Genomic DNA, 13,800 nt, shown 5'->3' with positions numbered 1-13,800 from the left:
TGTCTATCTGCTCCATAATTCTTTAGCTTTATTCATTTTCATATGAGTTTCTAATGAAAGTAACTTTTTCAGGTCTACTTTATGGATACTCAGATTTGGTATGCTATCTTCTCCACGATATTTGGGGGTCTATATGGTGCATTTCGCCGTCTTGGAGAGGTTGGTGGAGCTCCTTCTTTTGTTCTTTGTTATTATATGGCTTGAATTTTAAAAGGTTGCATGAATGGCACCAAGAGGATTTTTTCCTGTTGTCTACATTTTGAGAGAGAGCTCTTTGGGTGTATTTGGGTTTGGGTTTTGTGATGCTCGTGTGCCACTCTTGTAATCTCCTTATTTTCCCAGTAAAACATTCTCCTTGGCACTATCCATGGATATAGGTCTAAGACCAAACCATGTAAATCTTGAGTTTCTTGTGTGATTGTTTTTTCAAATTTTCTATTTCTATTTCACGTAAACCCACTATAATTGACTACACTCACAACAAATTGATATCAGAGCTTTCACCTTCTCAGCATTCTTGGTAACCTATATCCTTAGATTCAAGACTTTGATGTTATAATGGGGAAGATGGTTTAGAGTATAGTTGAATACCATACACTTCGTGCATCACCAAACAACAGTGAAAGGGTCCAATCTGTATAGTTCTTTCAAGAGGAAATCTTTATATAAATTATTAGTGGTAGAAGAAGTTAGAAGAAAGAAAGGAATTGATAAGTTTGCACATGTAGTACAGTTCAGATGTACCTGACCCATTAATAGTTGGTGCTTGAATGGAGGTACATCACTCTTTCCACGTGCTTTCAAAGGATTTTGGTCTATTATGAAACTATTGATTATTAGAACATCGTGATAGAAAATGAGAGAGAATATGAAAAGATCGTGAGAACACACACACACACACACACACATGTATATGTTATTTCCAAGAGACTTGTAGTTTAGTGGCATAGCCTACTCTCCTTTAGTAGGAGAACTAGGGTTCAAATCCTCCCTCCCCTCTTGTTATAACTATCAAACTTTCAATATGTATTATTTATTCTATGTTTATATATTTTTAAGTAATCTCCACTCTCTTAGTCTGTTATCATTTTTGATGGGCCTTAATGTAGATTAAGATGTTTTTTGCTTGATTAATTTTACTTTCATTGGTGCATTGTTGGCATGAACTCCATGAGGATTTATATTTTCAAGCATGTTTTGACCTTTACTCCTGATTTGCTGCCAAGGAATTAAATGTCCTAATGTAGATATATAACGGGATCTTGAATTCCATGCATATACATGTAATTTTCTGGTTTTGACTACTCTCAAACCTTCTGTTTAGATAAGCTCTTACATGAGTACCCCATTCCTATATGTTAATAGCACAGAATTGCTCTTTCTCCTTTGTTGTTTACATAAAATTTATATAAAACCATTGAAGAGTTTAATAAAAACATTGAGGTTTCCTTTAGCTTGAATTCTTTAATAAGTGTCTTGAACACTCAACCCATTGTTTGACTTCTCAGATTCGAACATTGGTAATGCTGAGGTCTCGATTCGAATCACTGCCAGGTGCTTTTAATGCCTGCTTAATTCCAGTGGAAAGGAATGAGAAAACAAAGAAGAAGGGACTGAAGGCCACTTTCTCTAGCAAATTTGATGAGGTTTGGTTATTGTTTTTTATTATTAAATACCATGATAATGATCCATTAACCCCATTAGAAGTATGTTTAAGCGAATTAAATTCACCATTTCTTAAAAGCATAAACTTTTGGGAGAATCGGTGATTTAGCATGGTATCAGAACAGGAGATCTTGAGTTTGATCCCTGTCTCTACTTTACCTTCCATTAAAAATGTTAAAAATCCCATGTGCTGGGCCTACACGTGAGGGGGAATGATAGAATTATGTTTAAGTGAATTAAATTCACCATTTCCTAGTAGTTTAAGCTTTTTGGACAATTTTTAATTTAACAAACCCAATTCGGCACCTGTTTCTTTTGGTGCCTACAAGGCAGTTTTTTCGAGTCTTAATGAGTTGCTTGTTTATTTCAGGTTCCATCTGATAAAGGGAAGAATGCAGCACAGTTTGCTCAGTTGTGGAACAGAATAATCAGTAGTTTTAGAGAGGAGGATCTAATAACTAACTGGTAAAATGATGTTCCAGCGTTGGATATGTTTTCCTTGATTCTTGGGTGAACCTTAAGTGTTGCTCTTCTTTTTTAATAAATATTTTGGGCCTTGGGAATTAAAACCTTAGATGTAAAATTTGCAGGGAAATGGACCTGTTGCTTGTTCCATACTGGGCAAGTGGTCTGGATCTTATCCAATGGCCTCCATTTTTACTTGCTAGCAAGGTTAATCTACTTCTGAGTTAAATTTCTTCCATTAGCTACACTAAAACCTGTAACTGAATTAAACCTGTACCTGCTGTGTAGATTCCAGTAGCATTGGATATGGCTAAAGACAGCAACCAAAGAGACAATGAGTTGAAGAAGAGATTGAAAAAAGATCATTACATGACTTCTGCTGTTTGCGAGTGCTATGCTTCATTTAAAAATATAATAAACTCTTTGGTTCTTGGAAAACGTGAAAAAGAGTGAGTTTGCTACTAATTGATATATATCTAATCAAAAGAGCAAGGGAGTATAATTTCATCTGTCCTAATGTATTGTGTTTTCTCTTTGATGGTTTGCTCTGTCCAGGATTATAAATGAAATTTTCTTGAAGGTTGACAATCACATAGAAAACGAAGATTTGATAAAGGAATTGAATTTGAGTGCCCTCCCTAGCCTCTATGAACAATTTATTACGCTCATTAAATATTTGGTAATTGTTTTACCGATGACCTTCACATTTTTCTTTTGAACCAAAGTTGGCAATAAATCATAACTGGATTCTAAATACTTACAACAGTTAGAGAATAAAAAGGAGGACAAGGATCAGGTTGTAATTGTCTTGCTCAACATGCTAGAAATTGTGACCAGAGACATACTGGAAGATGAGGTTATCAGGTAAATTATTTGGGTGCAACTATCTCCTTGAAGTAGATTAATGTGCTAATGTTATTATCATCCTTTTGTTATTTTTCTTATGTAGTTTGGTAGAGTCAAGTCATGGTGGTGGTTATCATGGAAAAGATGAGGGAATGAAACCCCTTGATCAACAATATCAGTTTTTTGGTGAACTTGGATTTCCTGTTAAACGAGAAACAGAAGCTTGGAAGGAAAAAGTAAGTTATATTTGTAGTTGAAAGATAATACCTAACACCCTATGTATATATTTAGACACCAATTACCAATTTTATGGTTAAATCACACGTTGATGTTGGTTTTTCTCTGTATACCTGGCAATTTTGGCGATTTATTAAAGTTTATTACTTATGAAAAGAAACAATTAATGCCCAATATAAGTGATTAACCAGATTCCATTTCATGCATATTCATATAGAAATGATTACAAAGCAATTAAAGTATGGAATAATAAATAAGCAAACCAAACAAAAACACAGGAATGTGTTTTTGAAGAGGTAACCAATGCCCCCAACAAAAAACCTCTCTGTGGCACCGTTGCAAAATCTCCACTAGTGAATAGTTGCATTACAAGATTGAATAAAGACCCTCCAAGCCTAAACCTCCCCTAGTACTTGAGCCCTTCAAGCTCTAGCTAGCAACTGACTTCTCAAAGTCCACGCGTTGAGTGGTCAACGGTAAGCCACCAAGACCTCTTGAATTTGTGGTGTTTCTTCTCCAATGGTTCCTAGCAATAATTACTCGAGGTATATCACTCAAAGATAATATGGAGTGTTTGGGAAATCACAACTCAATATATGAATATGGTGAGAGGGAAAGAAAAGGCAAAAGCTATGGATTTTCTCTCTCAAAGGATGAGCACACTAAACTTTCACAAAATTCTCCATGTACTCTCTTAGGGTTTTCTCATTTTGTTCTTGCGGATTGGAATGGGTTGGGGATGGTACAAATTGAGCTAGCTTAGGATAAGAATGAGGTGCTGGAATTTTGTCCTCAGGCAAGTAGTGACCGCAACTAGGTTGCAACATGCTGAAATAAAGGACTCTCCTTTTTATTACACTTGTGCAGCTCGTGGGCAACTCAATTTGCAGTCAGGTTGCAAGTTTTACTCTTCAGCAGCTTTGACCACGGCTCAAGTATACAACCCAAATACATGTAATTCCCAAGAATACATCAAACACCAGAAGTACAAGCAAATTTGGCATGGAATGAAGTCAAAAAAAAAAAAAAACAAAGACTTTACTGTAATATTACAAGTGTAGCTCAAAACGTGAAAGTTACTATGAGTAATTTTACCATGGAATACCTATGTTACATTTACAAAATAAAGGAGCCAGTTCTTGCCTACATAATTCCACCAATGGACCTAGGGGAGGGCTAACAGGGCCATTGCATTGATTAATACATCAACCCTACTTTAATATTCTTTGTTGCAATGATGTTAAAAAATTTGATCATGACTCCTGTTAACTTCAGGAAGTGTGCTTAGGGTTCATTAATATATACCCTAACACACATGAATGTTATTTATATGCAGGTAATTACACTAATAGCAAAATTTTACAATTTTCCCCCAACCACAAACGTACTCATAACAACTCCATACTCCAAAATTGAATTCTTCTTTGAACCAAAGCCAATTAAATATGTAAATCCTTGTTATGTATAGATTGATATAATATGCGTTTTAGTATTGCAAAAAATAGCCTTGTTCTTGTTCTCTTATTTGAGATAATTAAGTGCATCTAAAATAAATTGCATACAATAGAAAAGTTCCTTTTAATTTTCAACTTTGGCACTGCTTATGATTAGTTCCAAGTTCTGTTCCAGCATAACTCCATTATTGTCTAGACAGATTAAAAGGCTTCATCTACTGCTTACCGTAAAGGAGTCTGCTATGGATGTGCCATCCAACTTGGAAGCTAGAAGACGTATTTCTTTCTTCTCCAATTCATTATTTATGGAGATGCCTCCTGCACCCAAAGTTCGAAATATGCTTTCTTTCTCGTAAGCTCTCTAAGCATTGAACTTTTCTGACAGAAGCTATTGCAGTTTTCCTTGTATACATGTACTGCACATATTGCTGTAAAACTTAATGAGTTGTAGCCCCTTGGGTTTGTGGGTCTGGATCAATTCTTACTTTTAAGTCAAGATCTGAAGGCTGGTTTCACCTTTTTCTCTTTGTTTAAAATAATTTTCCATGCAAATTCTCTCTCTCACTCTCTCTCTTTTCACAATATATCTTAGTTGCAACATATATTACCTGACATATTTGTTATTTCTTTTGTAGTGTCCTAACTCCTTACTATATAGAGGATGTTCTTTTCTCCATAAACGACCTGGAAAAGCTAATTGAAGAGGATGGAGTTACAATACTTTTTTATTTGCAAAAGATATTTCCAGGTTCTCCTCCTCCTCCACCTCTTTTGGAACTACTTATGTTCTCTTTAAGTATCATTTCTGTTGGCAAAACTGACTTGCTCTTCCATAAAATGGTCATTTACTGCAGATGAATGGAAAAATTTTCTAGAACGGGTCAAGTGTAGTAATGAAGAAGAACTCAGAGGAAATGAACATGAAGAAGAACTCCGTTTATGGGCATCGTATAGAGGCCAGACATTGACCAGAACTGGTATAAGTTCTCTCTCTCTCTCTCTCTGACATGAAGAAGCATTCTTTTGCCTTTATCTGATAATGAGTGCTCTCTGCATATATCATCACCCTACTCTCAACAAATAAGTTCGAGGCATGATGTATTACCGGAAAGCTTTGGAACTTCAGGCCTTTCTGGATATGGCAAAGGATGAAGGTGATTATGGAAAACATGGTTGTGAACTTGTAATTTCATATTTTCTTTCGTTGTGCACCATCTTATTTTTATAAATGTTAATTGCATTTATTCAGATCTAATGAAAGGCTACAAGGCTGCTGTATTAGATATTGAGGAAAACTCAAAGAGTGAAAGGTCATTATGGTCACAATGTCAAGCATTAGCCGACTTGAAGTTTACATATGTGGTGTCATGCCAGCAGTATGGCATTGACAAACGCTCTGGTCATCCTCGTGCCAAAGACATTTTGAGGCTTATGACAAAGTATTTCTTCCAAATTCAATTATTGTCATATTAATGTTTCTCTAAGCAACTGTTATTTACATATCCTACTTTCCTTCTCTCAGGTACCCATCTCTTCGGGTAGCTTACATTGACGAAGTTGAAGAACCTTGTAAAGATAATTCCAAAAAAACTGTTCAAAAGGTCTATTATTCAGCTCTTGTAAAGGCTGCTCCACCAACAAAGTCAATTGATTCATCTGAGCCAGTACAAAATTTGGACCAGGTACAAGTGTTAGATTATTCTGGAAACTGGGTCAGATAACTCAAGAAATTAAACACTGATGGTACTTTTATACAGACTTTTTGTTTCTCTGGCACAGCCTCCTGTATTCACAAGTGATACATATATAGAGATGACCTTGTGGTCCGTTTCAAGAGATTATAATGATTGACAGATGATTGAACAAAAATTTTTATATTCTGTCTTTTCTTTTTCTATCCTGCAGTTCTCAGAATTGGAATGATATTGTGATTGTTCATTTGAATCCAACAATAGGCATGATATGACCAGCATTGTTCCGTAACTTTTCCCAACCAGGTGTAATGCTTCATGAGTTATTGTTTGGATATTCTATTGCAGGTTATTTATCGGATAAAGCTTCCTGGGGATGCAAAATTGGGTGAGGGCAAGCCAGAAAATCAAAATCATGCCATTATTTTTACACGTGGGGAAGGCTTGCAAACAATAGATATGAATCAGGTACTGCAGGAATATATATGGTTTTTTGTTTGTGGATCTATGTATGTGCGCTTGTGCACACTTTTTTTGGGAACTTAGGGCCCGTTTGGTGGAGGAGTTTGAGTAATGTTGTTTATATTTTTTTGAAATATGTGTAGGTGAAAAAGTATGTGGAAATGCATGTAATGTTGTTTAAAAACTGAAAATGAGTTGTTTAACAATTTTACCAAACGGGGTTTCATAGGCAAAAGTCATATTGTTAAGTGAACTGTTCAACAGGATAACTATATGGAAGAAGCCTTCAAAATGAGGAACTTGCTTCAAGAATTTCTTAAAAAACATGATGGTGTGAGACTTCCAACCATCCTTGGACTTCGGGAGCATATATTCACTGGCAGGTACTTTTATGGGCATTGCTTATCTCAATCCGGATTTTGGTTGTAGTGCTGCTGGTAAATGAGACTACATATATGTGATTTTTGTGTAGCTCATCATGATTTTGTTATTATTGCAGTGTCTCATCTCTGGCATGGTTTATGTCAAATCAGGAGAACAGTTTTGTAACTATTGGGCAGCGACTGTTAGCTAGCCCTCTAAAGTAAGATTTCTCTATACATATATTATCTGTGTGTGTATAAACCTATCAAAAAAAATATGTGTGTGTATGAACATATATTATCTTAAAGTATAAGTTTACAAGAAATCTAAGTTCCATTTCATCTAGCTTAGATAGTAAACCCGCATGTTTCAGTACAAGAAGCATAGAACAAAATCCGGCCTACACAAGGGTTATGGGTTTTAAGGGATGGAAGAGAGCTACCTCTCATTTGAATAGCTCATACGCCCAATGGGCCAAAAAATCTAAGTTTCATACTTGTGCAGCAAATTATGGTTCCTGCAATGCTTCAATCTTTGTGCCATTTGTGGCTTGAGCAGGTTTTTCTGATCCATTATCTATATTGTCAAGTTATTGTTGGTAGGCCTGAACACTAGGTTATTAAGTCTAAGGAAGTAAAATTTTCTAATGACATAATGTGAAAAAAAGTCAATACTTAGTGCATAAGCTCCTGCTTCTGTGGGTTTGGGAGAGGTGATAGGTAGGTTGCCTTACTCCCAATTTTTGGAAAGACCAATTCCTAGACTAGGACCCACGACACATCACTTGGGCAGAGGGAACTGGCTATTGCACCGGCATCAAACAATGTAAATTCATGAATCAATAAAAATAAAATTCAATTCAGCACTAGGATCAAATCCTTTGAATGTAAATTGCTTTTTCTTCTTTTATTTAGATTGTTAAAATTACAGTGGAGTCATGATGACTCAAAATTTCAATGTTTCTATATAATTTTCCAAAGTTCAAATGTTTGGGTTAAAAATTCTCCTTAGTTGACCAATGGTTATCTCCCCTATAAAAAATTCTATACAACCAGTCTTTTTGAAGTTTAAACCATTTTCTCTTAGTTCTCTTAACATATTCAATGGTGTTCAAGGTTTCTACACCCATATTTTACCCCTATATCATTTTGGGATTTTTAAGCCTAATACAAGTGACCAGCTACAATTGATAGATGAATTCCAAACTGTGAAATGAAATGCTTGAAGCTATAATATGGACAGTTACCTTCTTAAGCTTGTGTTCATGTATGAAATTATGATATGAATGAAGTTTCTCCACCCAAAATTTACATTTTTTTTCAGTCGCATTTTTCCCACTTGATGTGTCTTTTGGTTATTTAATGTTCATATCTGATTCACTGAATCAATAATTTTCTGCTGCTCATTCAGAGTTCGGTTCCACTATGGTCATCCAGATGTGTTTGATAGACTGTTCCACATTCCTAGAGGTGGTATCAGCAAAGCTTCCAAAGGCATCAACTTAAGCGAGGACATATTTGCAGGCATTTTCTAGCTGGAGAGCTTGTCTTGTACTAGACTAAATTAGTTTGTGATTTAGCTTGGCCGTTTATCTTAGCATCTCTCCATGGTATGCAGGTTTCAATTCTACATTACGTGAAGGCAATGTTACTCATCATGAATATATACAAGTTGGTAAGGGGAGGGATGTTGGCCTTCAACAGATCTCAATGTTTGAGGCAAAGATAGCTAATGGAAATGGTGAGCAGACATTGAGTCGTGACATATATAGGCTTGGGCACCGATTTGATTTCTTCCGAATGTTGTCATGTTATTTCACCACAGTTGGATTCTATTTCAGTACCTTGGTATGTATGAAATATTACTTATTTTCCTATATATATTGTATGGTCCCATATAGTTATGTGAATCATTACTCTATTTCTGGGTTTGACAGCTGACTGTGCTCACAGTCTATGTGTTTCTCTATGGCCGCCTTTATCTTGTTCTCAGTGGACTTGAAGAGAGTCTGAGCACTCAACCTGGTATTCGAGACAATAAGCCTCTTCAAGTAGCTCTTGCTTCTCAATCTATTGTGCAAATTGGATTTCTGATGTCCTTGCCTATGATGATGGAAATCGGTTTGGAAAGAGGCTTCCGTAGTGCATTAACTGATTTCATATTAATGCAATTACAGTTGGCTCCTGTCTTCTTCACATTTTCTTTGGGAACAAAGACACACTATTATGGAAGGACATTGTTTCATGGGGGTGCACAATATAGAGGCACTGGTCGAGGTTTTGTAGTGGTCCATGCTAAGTTTGCTGAGAACTACAGGCTCTATTCTCGCAGCCATTTTGTTAAGGGCATTGAATTGATGATTCTGCTTATTGTGTACCAATTATTTAGCCAATCATTTAGAGGTGTAGTTTCATATGTTTTGATCACTTTTTCAATATGGTTCATGGTGGGGGCATGGCTTTTTGCTCCTTTCCTCTTCAATCCATCAGGCTTTGAGTGGCAAAAGATTGTTGATGACTGGACAGATTGGAATAAATGGATAAGCAACCGTGGGGGGATAGGTGTTCCTCCAGAAAAAAGTTGGGAATCTTGGTGGGAAAAGGAACAAGATCATCTCCGATATTCTGGGAAGCGTGGTATTATTGTTGAGATATTGTTATCATTGCGCTTTTTCATCTATCAATTCGGGCTTGTATATCATTTGAACATTACTAAGAGCAAAAGCTTTCTGGTATATGCTGTGTTTTTCTTCAACATTAAGAAATGTTAATAAACTGGGTAGCTACAATAATTCTAATTAATTTGATCTGGTTAACAGGTTTATGGAGTTTCATGGCTTGTGATCATTTCAGTATTGTTTTTGATGAAGGTAAGTAGCAAAAGCCTTCAGACTTCTGTTGAAGCATAACCTAAAATGCTCCTTCTCATGTTTGAGAATAAACTCATAGGAAACTCTATCCCTTGATATCACATCATGACAGCAACAAGTTTTAAATTAAATTATATCTTAATATTTTGATTGAACCTTTTGCAGTTTGTGTCAGTTGGAAGGCGACGATTAAGTGCAAACTTCCAGCTTCTCTTTCGATTGATCAAGGTTCTAATTTCCCTGACATTCCTTGGTGTTTTCATTACCTTAATAGCAGTTCCTCATATGACAGTTCGGGACATCGTAGTGTGCATTCTTGCATTCATGCCAACGGGTTGGGGATTGCTCCAGGTCAGTAAACTATCTTACTATCACAGTAGTCCTTCCATATGTTATTTTATTTACTCTCTTTTGGTCTTTACCTTCTCTTTTTTCCAAGGTCTATGCAGATGTGGGCTTCAATTGTTGTTAATGGTATTTATCAAACCTAATATTTGTTTCTTTTCTTCCTTCTTTCTTTTTGTTTTCATTTTAGATTGCACAAGCTAGTAAGCCATTGATTGAAAGGACTGGATTTTGGGGATCAATCAAGGCGCTTGCTCGTGGATATGAAATAATCATGGGCTTGCTTCTGTTCACCCCAGTTGCATTCTTGGCTTGGTTTCCATTTGTTTCTGAATTCCAAACACGAATGCTCTTCAACCAAGCATTCAGCAGAGGTTTACAGATTTCCCGTATTCTTGGCGGAAAGAGGAAGGAGCGCTCTGCTAACAACAAAGAGTAAATGCATTCCCAGCAACAGTTCCCTTAATTTAGAAAAAAAATATCTTACTCTTCAGTGTTACTTTTACCCTTGCACATCATATGGAAAAACCATTTCATTGATGTGTTTGTATAACATGTCCCACTTGATCATGTAAATCAATGTCTCTTTTTATTAGAAACTTGAGAAGATAGCAAATTAGCTATTTGTAAATTGTGCTAGCTAGCTACTTGGTTACGCTTATTGGGCCTTGCAATCAGTTTAAAGTTGACTATGTAAGCAGCTTTCATTGCATGCCTTTTTCAGTAACCATTCACAGGAAACTTCTTATTTTGAGTTTTGTAATTTTTAGAATTTTCTAGAATGTGGTTTTATTTCCTTGATTTTGGATATTATTAAGATTTTCTAGGCAAATTCAAATCCTTATATGGTAATATATTAAGGGTGTGTCTAGCTTTGCATCAAGGGAGAGTTGAAGAGCTTTATGGAGATGCAAAGCTCTTTCGCCTTTTGTTTTGTTTTTTTATTAGTAACAGTGCTTCCCTATCTTTAAGGAGCAACTATTCATTCCCTATATATATATATATATATATATAATTTTTTTTTTTTTTTTTTTTGGATAAGATCATTCCCTAAATATTTGTTTAATGATTTTAGATATTATTAAAATTTTCTAGGCAAATTCAAATCCTTATTTGGTAATATATTAAGGGTGTGTCTAGCATTGCACCAATGGAGAGTTTTGAAGCTTGATCGAATTGATTCGACCCAAAGTGTTGCACCTTGCAAGTGGTTTCGAATTGATGGGTCCATTAGTAACATATGCATATTTTACGCATACTAATGTATTTTTTAATAAAATTCTTGTTTATGTACCCAAAAAAAAAAAAAAATCGAAAAATACGTGTTTTCAGCAATTGAATGTATTAAACATGTATCAAAAGTTTCTTTTATCTTTTTTTTTTTTTTTTTAATCTATATATTAAGAGGATTCAGAAAATTAGTTATAATTTAAAAAAATGTCAAAAATACCCTTAATCTAATTAGATAATCTTTATTCTAAAAAAAAAAAAATAGGGACAAAATTGTAACTCAAAAACATTAAAAAAAAATACCAGAGAAATTTTTTTCCCTAAAAATTAACATTTTCTATTTAAATATATCCCATGTAATTTTAATACATTTTTTCCTAAAAATTAGCATATACTAAAACCCAATTGTTTAATCAATTTCAATTTCAAATTTTAAATTTTAGTTTCTTAAAAATCTTTTTGTGTGTAACCTCACTAATAATAGATAAATTCAAATTAAAAAATTATATTAAATTCAAAAAAAAAAAAAAGTCTCATTGAACATGCGGAGCATGTGTGGTGTGACTAGTTATCTATAACAGAATTCCCCTTTTTGAATTAGATTTTTATGTGATTCAGAATTAGTCCTAGACTCTATGTTTAATAGGGATAAAACTTGAGGACAATCCGGTAAAAGTATATCTTCATTTTTATGCTTACAAAATAAGATACTCTCATACTAATCTATGTCTTCAAAGCAAACTTTTCTTAAAAGTTAAAATTAAAAAAAAAAAAAAAAGTTCCCAGTCCACTTTGATATTTCCCTCAAGACCACATTCCATTTTTTTTTTTTTTTAATCAAAACTCACCAGTTTCTTTTATTTAAAATTTTTTTTTTGAATTTCTAGTGTGGGTTTGGATACAAGTCTGCATTTTAAGTCTGCGTTCCACCCCTCCCCCCCCACTTTTTTTTTTTTTTTTCTTCAGCCGCAATTGTTCACTAAGTCAGCAGTGAATAGTGCACCTGTGCATTGTTCATGGATCCCATAAACTTCATTTTTCAGCAACTTTTTCATTAAAAATGGGTCCCACGATACTATTCGCACATTTAAAAATTATTTTGCTACAATGTTTTCAGTTTTCAGTTTCAGCAAAATAAGTTTTATCCAAATGGACTACTAGTTTCCTTAATTCCTATTGAGAATGTAATTGTTTATTTTGTTAAGGTTTGTCATTATATATAACAAATAGAAAATAGAAATTAATATTTTTAGTTCCATATTTTATTATTTATATTAAACATCAAAATTTTCATTTTTTATTATAATATTCAAAATGTTTTTATAATCTATTAAGATTTTTCTATAATCTGAATTATTAGATCTTATTTTCATATATAATTTATATACCGGATTTAAAATAAAAAATAATATCATTTAAAATTATAATAATATGAGACAATAAATACTTAATTTTTGGCTAAGTAAGCACACAAAAAAATATTAAAAATTTAAACATCATCTCCTTCATCACTTGTTATATATTTGTCTTAAAAATACAACTAAAATTTGAAGAACAATATTTACTAAAAGGAATTTTTTTTCTAAATAACAATAAATATTAAAAAATTTAGTTAATTGTCATGTTTCTAAACAATATTGAAAACTAGCATCTCGAGTGTCTAAAACTCGAGTTCCAACATAAAAATCGAGTTTTTAAGTCTTGATTTGTAAGTGGATTAGTTCAAAGTGGAAAAAAATTAAGCTGAAAATCGAGTTCTAAAGACTCAATTTCCATAAATTGAATGAAAACGCCGCTATAGGTCTATAAAACGTCACTATAGGGCTTAAAAACGCCACTATAGGACTCCATAAATCTGTACTTAAGAAAAAATTTTTCCAGGAAAATGCCGCTATAGGGATTTAAAACATCACTGAAAGGCTTAAAAACGCCACTATAGGTGAAATTTTTTTCGCATGAAACTCGAGTCTTAAAGACTCGAGATCTATGTGGGTTTTTTCTAATAATATGGATCTCGAGTTTCTAAAACTCGAGATGTTAGTTTCCTTTATTGTTACAAACGTTGCCTAACTAACTATATACAATTCTTTTGCATTGCTGTTTTGCACATTACCTCGTACTAAAAGTATTATATTCTTAATTAGTTGAATTTTCATACAATATTATAAAATTA

The 13,800-nt window shown here is 34.0% G+C and overlaps 1 protein-coding gene across 2 annotated transcripts in view; it reads left to right on the top strand.

Moving 5' to 3' along the window:
• Window positions 1-11,257, top strand: part of LOC115986857 (callose synthase 2-like) — a 28,548-nt gene extending 17,291 nt beyond the window's left edge. Inside the window, exons 21-43 of one of the 2 annotated variants that reach the window (XM_031110207.1) lie at window positions 73-159; window positions 1,509-1,646; window positions 2,036-2,130; window positions 2,256-2,337; window positions 2,419-2,579; window positions 2,686-2,809; window positions 2,897-2,994; window positions 3,080-3,212; window positions 4,868-5,019; window positions 5,303-5,415; window positions 5,522-5,644; window positions 5,753-5,821; window positions 5,917-6,106; window positions 6,190-6,349; window positions 6,707-6,826; window positions 7,085-7,203; window positions 7,320-7,403; window positions 8,594-8,706; window positions 8,801-9,030; window positions 9,120-9,914; window positions 10,002-10,052; window positions 10,218-10,403; window positions 10,588-11,257. In XM_031110207.1, the coding sequence (XP_030966067.1) occupies window positions 73-159; window positions 1,509-1,646; window positions 2,036-2,130; window positions 2,256-2,337; window positions 2,419-2,579; window positions 2,686-2,809; window positions 2,897-2,994; window positions 3,080-3,212; window positions 4,868-5,019; window positions 5,303-5,415; window positions 5,522-5,644; window positions 5,753-5,821; window positions 5,917-6,106; window positions 6,190-6,349; window positions 6,707-6,826; window positions 7,085-7,203; window positions 7,320-7,403; window positions 8,594-8,706; window positions 8,801-9,030; window positions 9,120-9,914; window positions 10,002-10,052; window positions 10,218-10,403; window positions 10,588-10,836 (3,672 nt within the window). In that variant the 3' untranslated portion in view covers window positions 10,837-11,257. The remainder of the gene's footprint in view (window positions 1-72; window positions 160-1,508; window positions 1,647-2,035; window positions 2,131-2,255; window positions 2,338-2,418; window positions 2,580-2,685; window positions 2,810-2,896; window positions 2,995-3,079; window positions 3,213-4,867; window positions 5,020-5,302; window positions 5,416-5,521; window positions 5,645-5,752; window positions 5,822-5,916; window positions 6,107-6,189; window positions 6,350-6,706; window positions 6,827-7,084; window positions 7,204-7,319; window positions 7,404-8,593; window positions 8,707-8,800; window positions 9,031-9,119; window positions 9,915-10,001; window positions 10,053-10,217; window positions 10,404-10,587) is intronic. The other variant, XM_031110208.1, reaches the window with a different exon arrangement.
• The last annotated feature ends 2,543 nt before the right edge of the window (window positions 11,258-13,800 follow it).

This window comes from Quercus lobata, chromosome 4 (assembly GCF_001633185.2).
Source record: "Quercus lobata isolate SW786 chromosome 4, ValleyOak3.0 Primary Assembly, whole genome shotgun sequence".
Taxonomy (NCBI): Eukaryota; Viridiplantae; Streptophyta; class Magnoliopsida; order Fagales; family Fagaceae; genus Quercus; species Quercus lobata.
Note: the sequence above shows the minus strand (reverse complement) of the source record. Positions and strands in the feature narration are given on the sequence as shown.